The sequence below is a fragment of the Nicotiana tabacum genome, chromosome 23, assembly GCF_000715075.1.
Source record: "Nicotiana tabacum cultivar K326 chromosome 23, ASM71507v2, whole genome shotgun sequence".
NCBI lineage: Eukaryota > Viridiplantae > Streptophyta > Magnoliopsida > Solanales > Solanaceae > Nicotiana > Nicotiana tabacum.
This window is the reverse complement of record NC_134102.1, coordinates 105,380,939-105,395,269: the sequence shown is the minus strand read 5'-3', so window position 1 is coordinate 105,395,269 and position 14,331 is coordinate 105,380,939. Positions and strand designations below refer to the sequence as shown.

Here is a 14,331-nt window from a genome sequence, read left to right as displayed (position 1 = left end):
TAATGTCCACAGAAAGAGAAAAGTTGGTCGAGGGATTTACTCATAACATGGTAACCAAAAGCACAAAAACAAACAATTAATATAAATGTAACCTTGAATCGGCTACAATCTGAAAAGATGCACTTACGCATAACCTGGTTAAGAACTACATAATGAAGCATCAAGTAGTTTGACAAAGCCAAACAGAATTTAAAAATTAAGAAATCATTTACAACCAAGGACATCAAAGAGATTACCTTCAAAACTTCATTGATACCCGCAATGATAAAGTCAAAAATAGCAGTCCTCTCTGACTCAAAGGCATGCCAGTGAAGGAGGCACCTGTAGATGACACAAGCAGCAACTGGCTTTCCATCCTTAAATCCCAAATTCTCTTTGATACACCGTGAAAGAATTTCAGAGTTCTCCTGCAACAGAGACTTCACTTTAAAGAAGCATACATCAACAAAGCCACCTTTACTTAGACCTTTTACACTAGTTATCTACTAAAATTACAATTGGGACAGAGGGTAACTAGAGTAGCGGAGACTCATCACTTTTCTCTCACAAGGGAAATTAGTTCTTTCACGCGTTGTTTTACAACAAGGGAAGTAAATGAGATTCAATCCTCTATAATCCTCTTCTACTACCTGAATGCCTAGTACCCTTCATCACTCCTGTCCCTTGGTTTTCTTAAACTTCGCACCCACCCTCCCAAACAGTGATAACCAGGCCATCATGGCAAAGAAAAACATAAATCATCACTAGTTTTGAAACAGAAAGAAACCTGCTGCTTTTCACTGGTCAACTTAGCTCTACGCGAATCAGAAAATCCTTGAGCAAGAGGTGGTATCATTTTTGTTGGTGTGGGAGATTCCTAACGAACATAACACAACCGTTAGAGATCAAGAAATAAAGAAACAGAACTACGTACTTAAACTGAGACTGCAAAAAAGGATACATACAAATGAAGATTTACGATCAGCAGAGGGCAAAGCGAGTGCACCAGAAAATTTCTGCACAAAGGGGACAAAAGTTTATTGGATCTAGAGCTATAGCATGCAAGGAAGAATTCTCCACCATGGTTTATACATCATAAGTTAACATATTACAGCTTACATCGATAAAAGGCTTGGCAAAACCAGCACGATTGCTCCTTGGAGTTGCACCCAGTGCTTTCTGTCGGAGGATATGATTTTCATCCTCTAAATTTGAGAGCTTCTCTTGCATACTGATATAGAAAAGATACATAAGTTTTAAAACATCTGGAAATCAACCAGTTATGAAAAACTATATGGTTGCAGCACCAAAAATGTGTGTAGATAGAGACAAAATTCAACATTTTTAACAAACTTGAGCAGATATCATTCCATTTCCTTATATATGTATACGTTTTACCATTAACAAGAAGCAGAAGACTAACTATGCTGTGAGATTGCCCCAAACAACTTCTCTTTGGTTTATTAAAATTACCTTTTTAAGTTTTGTTGGAGTTGTGAACATGTTTCTTCAACTGCTGTCAACTTGGAAATTGTGTCAGTAGACTCTTCTTTAGCCTTTAGTAGCTCATGCTCCAATGCTGAGTTCTTTTCCTCCAAGGCGTTTAATGAACTCTGCAAAGACACCAAATAATAAGTATCCACAGTGTCAAGTCTTCGGCTATTCTTATAGGGTTAGAGTTGTTATAGAGCATGTGAACTGGCTATCCGAGTTGCAGTAAGGCATGCACATCAGGCCCTTTCTGCTCTAAAGCAAAAGCAACTAGGAGGACTCTCTTTAAAGTCATTGTCTACAAGAACAAGCAAGTCATCTAGAAGTAGTATCTTGCAACTTATATATTAATCAGTGATTAAATGCAAATAATTCCAATGTCAGTTAATCATGATAAATATAAATATTTCATCCAGTAGTTACAGCTTAATTTCTTGTGGTTATAGAAGCCTTAAAGACATCCAGCAACCCCCTCCCCCCCAACACACCACAAAAGAAACTAACTGTACAGTAAGAAGAAGAAGAAGAAGAAGAAAGAAGACAACAATAGATTTTCTTTTGATAACGGATAACCAAGAAATCCCGAGGGCAAATGGCGCACGGCTCGAAACTCATGGATTAGGGGCCACCCCTCTACCCGTCTCCAGTTAAAATACCAGGCTTTTGCTTGCAACATAGTTTGAACCTATGCCGTGCGCCTAACTCACACATCACACGCTAAGCTCTTACCACTAGATCGAAGCCCTAGGGGCCAGAAGAAAGGCATATACAAGTCCTTCATTGACATTTAGAAAAAAATGCATAACCTTCAGAGCTCTTATAAGCAACATGTTAGCAAACAAACATTCTTACCATCATCAGATAAATTCTACATCATATTGTTCTAAGCTCTTAATCTCTTAAAATCTATGCAGATTTAGTGAAAATCTAGCACAATGGATTAAATAGACACAAAGGTGATGCCAATTAGTTGAGATTAAGGTTCAATCATGTAAGTTTTTTTTTTTTTGATAACCGACAAATCCCTTTAGGGCCAGTGGCGCACGGTTAGAAACTCGGTGGAAAATGGGCCCGCTCCACTACCCTCCACTTAAATACCAAGCTTCTGTCTACGGCCGGGTACAAACCCATGATGTGCACCTAACCCACACATCACAAGATGTACTCTTAAAAGTAGACCAAAGCCCAGGGGCTTGCTGGTATGTTTATTTTAGGTTTAGTGTTTGCTAGAAATCTTTTAGTCTTGTTAAAGATTGTATCCTAGTAGAAAATGTAGAGAACTTCTAGTGCTAGAGAGTCTAAATAGTTAAATATTAAATTGAGACGGGTCTAAATGGACCGACATAGATTGTGAGGATTTATATAGCCAACCCAAACCAGCTTGGGATTGAGAAGTAGTTGTTGCTGCTCATCCTCTTAAGCTTATAAACTTTCTGGCTGATCAAGATCCATTGGGTATAACAAAAGTCTTTCCATTCTAGAGAGTGACACTACCAGGCCAAGATGCATTATAAATTCCAACAACGAGAGATGCTTAAAAGATGCTCACAACATCTAGAACTAAATTTCCACAAAGGGAATCAATCATCCAATTTCAATATGAGTGCAATCAGAGTTGAATGCAAACAGAAAATCAGTTATATGACCTTCAGAAATGTATTTTCATTTCTCAGCTCAGTCACTGAAAAAACTTCTCTTTCCAAAGCAGCTTTCTCCTTCATGGATAAATCCAGTTGTCTTTGGAGCACAGCATTCTTGTTGACCTCATTGACTGCAGCCAACTTTGCTGCATCTAACTCAAGGCTTAAAGATTCTACAGTCTTGTGAAGTTTTGAAATTTCCACTAATTTAGCCTCATCATTAGATAGCTGCATCACAATGTTTAAAGGACATTTTGTTCAATTAGAGAGCAAAATATGGTACCGCATCAATAAATCATTCACATGTAAGTTAACAAATGGACTAGTACCCGCAATTTTTTTTCTAATTGCAACCTCCAAGTGAGATCCTCCAACTGCTTTTCAAGCTTGGTTTTTGCTATACGAAGGGCACCAGCTTCATTAGCTTCCTGTACAAGAGAAAAACTAAGTGTCAACTCTTTAAAGAGAAATAATAGCTGAACTTTTGGAAAATTAGGGGAATAGAATTTCATCCACGGAAAACCTGGCACACCAACTTTCATAATATCTGTGAGGTATGGCAGCAATCCACAAGATTAAATCAAAATTGAAAAGATTCTATAGCGGCAACAGCCAACTAAAGCATATAAAAAGAATTATCTTGAATTTCTGACTAACATTCCATTCTGTAACATTGTTCTTTTTTTCTTTTTAATATTGGTGGTGTTGGGGCCAGCTTGCATACACCTCGACTAATTTTACTGGGTACCTGCTACCTCCCACCTGCACAGGTACCGGGTAACTATGTCCACTTAAGCGTAGACGGATGGGAAGAAATAACTAATGAACCTGAGACCTCAGGTTCTCCACCCACTTCATTGTCCACTAGGCGACAGAGTAGCCTATGAGTTCTCTGTAAAATCTATCAACTCTTTTTTGATGGGGGCAAGACAAATATATAGAATTTCAAGCACAACCAGCAAAAGCAAGAGCATCAATTTCGCAAATTTACAGTAAACAAGAACAAGATACAAATTGTAATATATTTACGCAAAAATGTACATTTATTTTCATGCGGAGCCTAGATTTAGCATAAATGTAATTTATGATATTAAATAAAATTACGCAACAAAATAAAGCAGATCTGAAAATGAGAACTACAGTACTGATATAAATGCGAACAGTCATAGACCCCAGCCAAGCATAAAAAGGGAACAAATGGCAGTGTTTCTAACTTGGCTGCTAAAGCATAATGTTTATCACTTACCCCTGACTCTAAGAACTTTGTAACTCACATCTAATTTCTAAAGCACTGGAAATGTGCGTCCTAAAAGGCTATGGCTACACATATTCTGGTATTTTTCTTATGCCTTATGCAAGCACAAAGTTGGGTAACATACTCTGGGCTTCAAAATTTCATGAACAGACTAAATGACATGGTTACTAATGAAGGCAGGCTAATCTTTGTCAAGTTTTCGTATTACAGCATAGCATTTTCAGCAGATGCAATCATAAGCTTCTTTTGACTAAAAGCAGCACACAGTCAGCTAGAGCAATAATTTATTCCGTAAAAATATTGTACCATCCAGCTACAACATTTCTCATCCTTCCTAACTACTTTTATCACAATTTTTGTCCCTCATAAAAATGAGGATATCTCCATCACATGAAGAAATTTCAAGTAGAGCTTGTCGGCAAATACCAAACTAGACATTGAAAACAGAAGTACCATCCTTCTTACCTGTTTGAGCCTTCTGAACTCTCTTCTTGCCATTTTTCGCCTCCAAAGACATTGTATAGAAATAATATTGGACTGCCGATGACGAAACGCTGATCGAAACTTGCACATTCTCCAATGTGCCTATGCAGTAGCAGAAAGAATATCGAACATTAGCTTAGAACAATTCCCATTTTCCTTTCTTCTTTTTCTTGTTGGGGTTGGGGTTGGGGGGGTGTCCAAACACACAACAACCACAACTTTTCATCTCACCTAAATAGTTCTTGTTTAATTTAAAAACTCAATTTTATAAAATGTAAAAGCCGTACATGGTGGGAAAGGGAATATCTATTCACCTGAATGATAGTAGCAGCCTTATTCTCCTTCCTGTATAAGAACTTCTGTCGAGCAGCAAAACCACGAACGCAAGACTGTATCAGCAGAGAAGAAGCATAAAATTGCACATAAGCATTCCTCAAGATCCACTTCCGCACATATTTCTGAATTATGATCGCAGCTGATGCTTCCTGCAGTGCAGCATATAAATTACGAGCAAGATAACCTGCAAAAGTCGACAATGCTTTCAAGCCTCATTTACTGCTAAGACCAAAAAAAAAATGCTGATGCAGGAAAAGCAACCTGACATTAGCATTAATTAATTAAAACACATAAAACGGACAAATACAAGCAAGTAAGGAAATGCACACAAGTCAGATCACATACTGTTACAGCCAGACTGGAGACTTCATCTTTTTTCTAGATATGATAAGTTGGATATATTGTTTTTTCAGAAATAATTACTAGCAAGAGTTGTATATTAGACCAACAACTACAAAAACTCACGATGCAAAGCAAAAACATGACATCTATTATTTTGTAAATAAAGCTGCTTCAATTAAATATATGAGAGCACATCACTTAATCTTTATCCAGGAGGAAATATGCCATTAATTGTTGCATATGTGGCTTTGTTTTACTCTATGATCATAAGGATACCGTCAGTTTCCAACTTAACAAACTGTTCAATCCTAGAAATCTGCCTGAGAGAAAAGACCTCTGCAGCCTAATTATATCACCTAGGAAATTGACTCTTGTTTACAACAACAACAAACCCAGTGTAGTCCCACAAGTGGGGTATGGGGAGGGTAGAGTGTACGCAGACCTTACCCCTGCCTTTAAAAAGGCAGAGAGACCTGAACAAAATGAAATTGACTGGTTTAACAGCCTAATTAAATTTCTGTGAGAACAAAATGAATATTTGAATTTCCTGCTTCTAATTTTTCAGATATACTGGCATCAAGCAAAATCTTTATGATTTACACCGCATTTTATTATTTATTGGTCCCATTAATGAAAAGCAGTTAAACCAGAAACGTTAGGAGAATCCTAAGAGGTGGCAAAGCCTAACCACAAATCAAACTAGATGAATATCAAACTCATCATAAAAACATCAAAGGTTCCTTCTAAACAAAGTTTTGTTCCCCAACAAAACAAGAACCAAAAAGTAGTGGATAAGGGGAACCAAAACCACAACTTATTTCTACTAGGCTAGAAACAAACAGTATATTACATTGTATTTCATCAAAAATAATAAATTTAAACTAGGAATAGGCAGAAGGTAACATCATTCCCTTCTCATCTAAAGATTCGCGCAGAAAGGGATAACCAAAGCAAACTTTTGCGGTAGTAATAAGCACATGAATATCATTTTGTGGAGATCAGACAGTCATGCACTATTCTGGACGAAGTATAGTTTAGCAGCAAGACATTATACTAAGAGAAAGGACCTCTGCAGAAAGACTGTAGATGAATTGCAGCCAATCGGTTTGAGATGAAGTCCTTGCGTGCAAGAAATGTACGTAGCCGACTTTGTATTTGCTTCGCAGAAGAGTCCAAAATCTCAGCACGACGTGAGTCTAAAACACCAATCTGGCCAGCCCTAAGGAACACTTTTGTCTTTCCCAACTGCAGAAATGAGAACGACAACATTACTTCAAGAAACTCACAGCACGAATTAACAAACTTAAAATTTGCAATTGCTAGAGCATCAAACTTCAAAAAGTTAGTGCAAAAGCTTATTACAGCAACCTGATAATTCCCGAGCTTGACTTTCTGCAGTATTTTCTCTGTGATGGTTTTTTCATCATTACTGGACGCATAGGAAAAAAGCAAATTAAAGATCAAACAAAGTGGACTAAGATTCAAAATTTACATACAGTGCAGGAACAGGAAGGGACCAAAACAACATTGTTGTTTAATAATGAAGGATATTGTAACTAAAACATTCAGCTAACATTCTCCTGCATGCTTTAACTTTAGTTTTACTTTAAAAAAACAACATAATCCAGCATAATCACAACAATGAAATATTTCCTTCTTTTAACAGCGGCGATTAAGACAAATATATAATGTCACCTCTGTTAGTTTACAGACATGTATAGTGTAGTCTTGTCCCACATTGGAAGAGGAGTAATATCTCCTTGTAGTGTATAGCTATAAATAGGGACCTCTTATATTGTATTTATCATCTAATATCAATAACATATTTTCTCCCGTGCCTTCTCACATGGTATCAGAGCATTAGTGAGAAAAGATCGTTGTGCGTCATTCCAGCGTTAACCGGGAAGAAAGAACTTAGTCATCGTGCAATTTTTCCGGTGACCTAAGGCATGTCTAAGTGAAAGTCACTTTTTGTCGGTGTTGTGCTAAAACCAACACCACCACGAGGTAGATCACCCTCCGATGACCAACCCCTGAAATTTTATCCGGCAGAAAAGCCGTCACGCTCCTCCACGCGCCGGCAACAGCAACTTTTCCGGCGAGGGTTCCGGCCATTTTTTCGCAAAGCTTCTTAAGGACAGCTTGCTCGCAAAGGAATTCCGAGTCTATTCATCCTGGTTACGACAAATTCCGACAACTTTGGAATTTTCCGGCGAGCTACAATGTTTCCGGCGTGAACAGTGTTTCTGGCGCAGAACGGTGTTCTGTTTTCCTGTTGTAAACAGTGTTTTTCAAGCCATCTCTTTAGTTTTCTCACAGGAGTTACTTATTTCCACTATTTCAAGTTAACCCTACTAATACAAATTGTAGCGACATGGGAACCGATGCTTTGAATAGTCGGATGGTTTCTTTAGCAGATTATATTGAATTCCTTCAGTACAAAGCATGTAAGCAGAGATCTTCTGAGATAGCTTCTGTTGTTCAAACAGGTAATAGCGTGACTTGTTTCTCCCAATCTTCATCCTCTGAGTCTTGGGTCATTGATTCAGGTGCATCAGATCATATTTCTGGTAACAAATCTCTTTTCACTACTATTTCATATTCTCAATCTCTTCCAAAAGTCACAATGGCCAATGGATCTCAAACCATGGCAACTGCAATAGGCCAAGCAAGCCCACTTCCTTCCTTACCTTTAGATTCAGTCCTTTATGTTCCCAATAGTCCTTTTAATCTCATAGCTGTTAGTCGCTTAGCCAAATCACTTAAATGCGCTGTTTTATTTCTTGATGACCATGTTTTTATACAGGAACGCAGTACGGGGCGGATCATTGGTACCGGGCGTGAATCAAACGGACTTTATTACCTTATCCTTGCTAAATCACATGGACTCACATCTTGTCTTCCTTCTACAACTTGTCCTGTTACCGATTCACCAGATTTATTACATAAACGGTTGGGACATCCCAATTTGTCAAAACTTCAAAAAATGGTATCTGATTTATCTCACTTGTCAGCTCTAGAGTGTGAGTCATGTCAGCTCGGTAAGCATACCCGCTCCCATTTCCCTCGGCGTCTTGATAATCGAGCAGAGTCACCTTTTACTTTAGTCCATTCAGATGTTTGGGGTCCTAGTCGGGACAGTTCCACCTTGGGATTCCGCTACTTTGTCAGTTTCATTGATGATTATTCCAGGTGCACTTGGATATTTTTGATAAAAATCGATCTGAGTTGTTTTCTATTTTCCAGACCTTCCACGCTGAAATTCAAAATCAATTTGGGGTTTCTATTCGCACATTTCATAGTGATAATGCCCGAGAGTATTTGTCTTCCCCATTTCAGCAGTTTATGAAATCTCATGGGATTATTCATCAAACATCTTGTCCGTACACATCTCAACAAAATGGGGTAGCTGAAAGAAAGAATAGACATCTTATTGAAACTGCTCGTACCCTACTCATACAATCTCATGCTCCGTTGCGTTTTTGGGGGATGCAGTTCTTACATCTTGCTATCTTATTAATCGTATGCCATCTCCAGCTATCCAGAACCAAGTCCCATTCTCTGTCATGTTTCCCCACTTACCTTTGTTCTCTCTTCCACCCCGTATCTTTGGAAGCACTTGTTTTGTCCATAACCTTACTCCAGAAACAAATAAGTTAGCTTCTCGTGCTCTTAAGTGCATATTTCTGGGTTTCTCGAGAACACAAAAGGGGCATCGATGCTACTCTCCTGACCTCCAGCAGTACCTTATGTCCGATGATGTTACCTTCTTTGAAACCCAATCATACTTCACAGGTCCAGGTCATCACTTAGATATTTCTGAGGTACTACCAGTTTCATCTTTTGGAGATTCAGTCACTCCAGCTCCACCACCTACAGCTCCAGTTGTAGCTCCACCACCTATAGCTCCAGTTCCACCACCTACAGCTCCGGTTGTAGCTCCACCACCTATAGCTCCAGTTCCTCCGCATAATCCAGTTCAACCTTCTGCATCTCCACCACTCTTGACTTATCATCGTCGTCCACATCCAGCATCAGGCCCAGGTGATTCACGCCCCGCATCAGATTCTGCACCTACTGCGGACTTGTCTCCTCTTAGTCAACCAATTGCACTCCGCAAAGGTGTACGATCCACACTTAATCCTAATCCCCACTATGTCGGTTTAAGTTATCATCGTCTGTCGTCACCTCATTATGCTTTTATATCTTCTTTGTCCACTGTTTCTATCCCTAAGTCTACAGGTGAGGCACTATCTCATCCAGGATGGCGACATGCTATGATTGACGAGATGTCTGCTTTACATGCGAGTGGCACTTGGGAGCTTGTTCCTCTTCCTGCAGATAAGTCTATTGTTGGTTGTCGTTGGGTTTATGCAGTCAAAGTCGGCCCGGATGGCCAGGTTGATCGGCTTAAGACTCGTCTTGTTGCAAAAGGATATACTCAGATTTTTGGGCTTGATTATAGTGATACTTTCTCTCCCGTGGCTAAAGTAGCATCTGTTCGTCTCTTTTTGTCCATGGCCGTTCTACGTCATCGGCCTCTTTATCAGTTAGACATTAAGAATGCTTTTCTCTACGATGATCTTGAGAAAGAAGTTTATATGGAACAACCACCTGGTTTTGTTGCTCAGGGGGAGTTTAATGGTTGTGTGTGCAAATTGCGCAGGTCACTATATGGTTTGAAACAGTCTCCTCGAGCTTGGTTTGGTAAGTTCAGCACAATTATTCAGGAGTTCGGCATGACTCGTAGTGAGGATGATCACTCTGTGTTTTATCGGCATTCTACTCCTAATCTGTGTATTTATCTAGTGGTTTATGTTGATGATATTGTTATTACTGGTAATGATCAGGTTGGTATTACTAATCTGAAGCAACATCTCTTTCAGCACTTCCAGACTAAGGATCTGGGCAGATTGAAGTATTTTCTACGTATTGAGGTCGCTCAGTCTAGCTCAGGTATTGTTATTTCACAGCGGAAGTATGCCTTAGACATTCTTGAGGAGACTGGAATGATGGGTTGCAGACCTATTGACTCTCCTATGGATCCGAATGCTAAGCTTCTGCCTGGACAGGGGGAGCCTCTTAGAGACCCTACGAGATATAGGAGGTTGGTTGGCAAATTGAATTACCTCACAGTGACTAGACCTGACATTTCTTTTCCGGTGAGTGTTGTAAGTCAGTTTATGGATTCTCCCTGTGATAGTCACTGGGATGCAGTTGTTCGCATTCTTCGGTATATAAAGTCAGCTCCAGGCAAAGGATTACTATTCGAGGATCGAGGCCACGAGCAGATTGTTGGGTACACAAATGCTGATTGGGCAGGATTACCTTTTGATAGACGTTCTACGTCTGGATATTGTGTTCAAGTAGGAGGTAATTTGGTCTCGTGGAAGAGCAAGAAACAGAATGTAGTTGAACGATCTAGCGCCGAAGCCGAATATCGGGCCATGGCTATGGCGACGTGTGAGTTAGTTTGGGTCAAGGAGTTAAAGTTCGGAGAAATCAGCAAGATGGAACTAGTGTGTGATAACCAAGTTGCTCTTCATATTGCGTCAAATCCGGTGTTCCATGAGAGGACTAAACACATTGAGATCGACTGTCACTTTGTCAGAGAAAAAATACTTCCAGGAGATATTGTTACAAAGTTTGTAAAGTCGAATGATCAACTAGCAGATATTTTCACTAAGTCTCTTACTGGTTCTTGTATTAGTTACATGTGTAAGTGTAACAAGCTCGGTACATATGATGTGTATGCACCGGCTTGAGGGGGAGTGTTAGTTTACAGATATGTATAGGGACCTCTTGTATTGTATTTATCATCCAATATCAATAACATATTTTCTCCCGTGCCTTCTCACTACCTCTAAAGATCTTCAAAAATCGAGGCTATCACACCGAAACATCTTGTCGGAAAGGGCTGAATACGGAAAAAAGAGTAGTTCTCTATATAAATGTTGAGTCCCACATCGACAATATAGGGGATGGGTGGTCTCCTTGGGCAACCCTCACCTCTTGAGCTAGCTTTTGGGGTTGAGTTAAGCCCAAGGTCCATTTATCATGGTATCAGAGCAGGACTCATCCCAATTTTTCCGATGTTGGCCTTCATAACTATCCGCGCTCCAGATGTTTAGTCCTGAGAGTGAGAGGGGGTGTTAAGTCCCACATCGACAATGAAGGGGATGGGTGGTTTCCTTATATGGAGTTGGGCAATCCTCAACTCTTGAGCTAGCTTTTGGGGTTGAGTTAGGCCCAAGGTACAGAACTAATCTCATCATACAACTTTATTTTTACAAACTCTAATATTACCTATGTTGTCGGACTCTCCGAAAATGTCGATGGGTACATGTCGGATCTTCCAAAAGTAGTTCATTTTTGGAGAATCCGAGACGGGTGCGGCAGCTGATTTAAAGACCCCGCGCAACATAGAATATTATCCTGGTTACTATTAATCAAATCACGTTCATGCCTTATACCAGTCTATAAAAGAATCCAAGCAGGGTCCATTTTGTTAACCTAAGTTGCTCCGATACGGCAGTTTAGGTGCCGCATCCGTGTCGACATGACACTAGTATGGGTGTGGGTATAAGATCTGTGAGGGATCTGGTCAAACAATTTTGGATACTTCGACCACGACGGAAGGAAAAATTCGAGACGAAATACAATGTGATTCCCGAAATCAAAAAACTAGGGTAAATTTAAAGAAAATAGCATACCCTATCTAGAAAATCAATCTTTTACTTATCTACAACTTGGGAAAGAAATCCACACTTTACAAATTATACGTAAGTAGCCCACAAATTTTTTCCAAATTTAGAGATATTTTTATATTTTATTTTATTTTTGAATTATTTTTAGCCAGATCCCGTACTAGGATCCGTATCCCGAATCTTAGAATTAACATTTCGAAGGATCCGACCTCTAGAACCGCACTAGTGTCCGCGCAACTTACCTGTTAACAGAAAGTAGCAAATATTTTTTATTTTGGTTAAATGAAACTTCAAAAGATAATATAATAGGTAAATCATAACATCAAAGTGTATTTTACTAGTTAAATGAGTTTGAATCCTTCAGATACATGTAAAGAATAACACTATTAGTGACGTACAAAAATAAAAAAGAGGCAGACATGATTTGGCACTAAGGGAATACTAATCATAAAAAAGTTAACCTGCCAAAGCAGAGAATTTCAATTGTTTGACTGGACAAGGATTGTCTACCTTCCCAGGGTAGGGGTAAAGTCTGCGTACACGCTACCCTCCCCAGACCCCACTTGTGAGATTACACTGGGTTTGTTGTTGTTTGTTGTTGTTGTTGACTGGACAAGGATTGTGGGACACAACTTCATAACAGAAGCAACTAGGGTTCAGTAGAGCAGGGGACAAAGCCAGTACCCTATAGGCCTACACCTAGATAAGTTCATCACCTATATAGTCATCCTAAACAGCAGCAAAAAGGATAGAAATGCACGCACTCAGCTAACACAAGCTCTACACAAAATGCAGAGTCACTCGCTGACATATTAATCCAAGCATCATCAGCTACCTACTTCCACTTTGTACAAGGGCAAGTATGCCTTCTCTTCATTTTTGGTTGGGATACGCCATATAAACCAAACTCAAAAAAGTTCAGCTTCCCTTTCATTTTTCAGATGATTCATAACAGCAATGTTACCAATCTTAAAGCTATAATTACTTAGTGTTTACTTTAATTCTGCTGTTAAACAAAGTGTAAGAGAATTTTGGTATTAAGCACTTTCAGGTATATTCAAATGATTTCAACCCATGAAACTTCTTAATCCTAAACTTTTAAGAGCAAGCCGCACAGAAATTCCTTCCTGCATAAGCTGGTCATCGCAAATCACACTTTGGATGAACAACTGTCATTTTAATCAGAATTTTAACATTTTCACAGATCTAACTAGCAAAAACACTATGTTGGTAGCTCTGCTGAACCAACCTATGGATTATATGCATGGAAATGTTTGCTGGTCATATCGGATGCTTCCAAGCATCCCATTACAAATCCAATGCAAGAGAACAGAAAATAAAAAAACAAAAGAAGGGTCAAATAATTTCACCAAAAAGAGTTATAATAGTCAGGACTAGAAGCAAACCCACCTTCCATCCAACATGTCTAAAACAATCAGTCCAAATCGATCTATAAATTCATGGTAAGTTCTGCGTGTGGGATAACCTGCCAAACTTATGCGCACAGCCTCCAGAACACCCTGCCATGTATCAAATTAATGCTAAATGAGAACACTGCACCAAGAGAATGCACATGAATATCCTTTTTATTATCAAATGGTAAAGGAAAAAAGGAATTTGGAGCCAAAAGGCTGCAGGAAAAAGCATCAGTATCACAAAGTTCAACACATCACTGTGCAACCCAATGGAAGAAGCAAAACCGATTTGAGAATTCAATAACACAAAGAGATCCCTGATTCACTCTATCGCACTCTAGAGCAAAGCAAATGAAGGTGTAATTAGTAAGGTGTAAAGAGAAAACAAAAGCAAATTGCACTTATAATCAACAGTTTAAGAATTGAAATGAGTCAAATGACAAAAGATAACCAAACCGGAAAAAGATCAAGAAAATACTAAAAGAAGAACCCTTGTAAAAAGAAAACAGGCAGCGAAGTGACAAAAAACAACCCACCTGGGAGATATCATTCCAAAATAGGACAAGAGAATAATAGGCGAATCTTGAAGAACAATGAAAGAAAATTATGCATGTGAGGTAAATATAGCAGGCATAAACAAGACTAGCCTTGGATGCTATACATTCCACTGTATACCATATGCA

General features: G+C 39.0%; 1 protein-coding gene across 1 annotated transcript in view; it reads right to left on the bottom strand.

Annotated features, from left to right (window-relative positions):
* LOC107781407 (myosin-15) overlaps positions 1-14,331 on the bottom strand; it is a 39,778-nt gene that overhangs the window by 11,037 nt on the left and 14,410 nt on the right. The window contains exons 17-28 of the mRNA XM_075245259.1: positions 13,644-13,753; positions 6,895-6,955; positions 6,594-6,771; positions 5,163-5,368; positions 4,831-4,950; positions 3,440-3,538; positions 3,117-3,338; positions 1,453-1,592; positions 1,099-1,210; positions 945-995; positions 767-856; positions 237-407 (exon numbers count right to left, since the gene is read on the bottom strand). Of these exons, the coding sequence (XP_075101360.1) occupies positions 237-407; positions 767-856; positions 945-995; positions 1,099-1,210; positions 1,453-1,592; positions 3,117-3,338; positions 3,440-3,538; positions 4,831-4,950; positions 5,163-5,368; positions 6,594-6,771; positions 6,895-6,955; positions 13,644-13,753 (1,560 nt within the window). The remainder of the gene's footprint in view (positions 1-236; positions 408-766; positions 857-944; positions 996-1,098; positions 1,211-1,452; positions 1,593-3,116; positions 3,339-3,439; positions 3,539-4,830; positions 4,951-5,162; positions 5,369-6,593; positions 6,772-6,894; positions 6,956-13,643; positions 13,754-14,331) is intronic.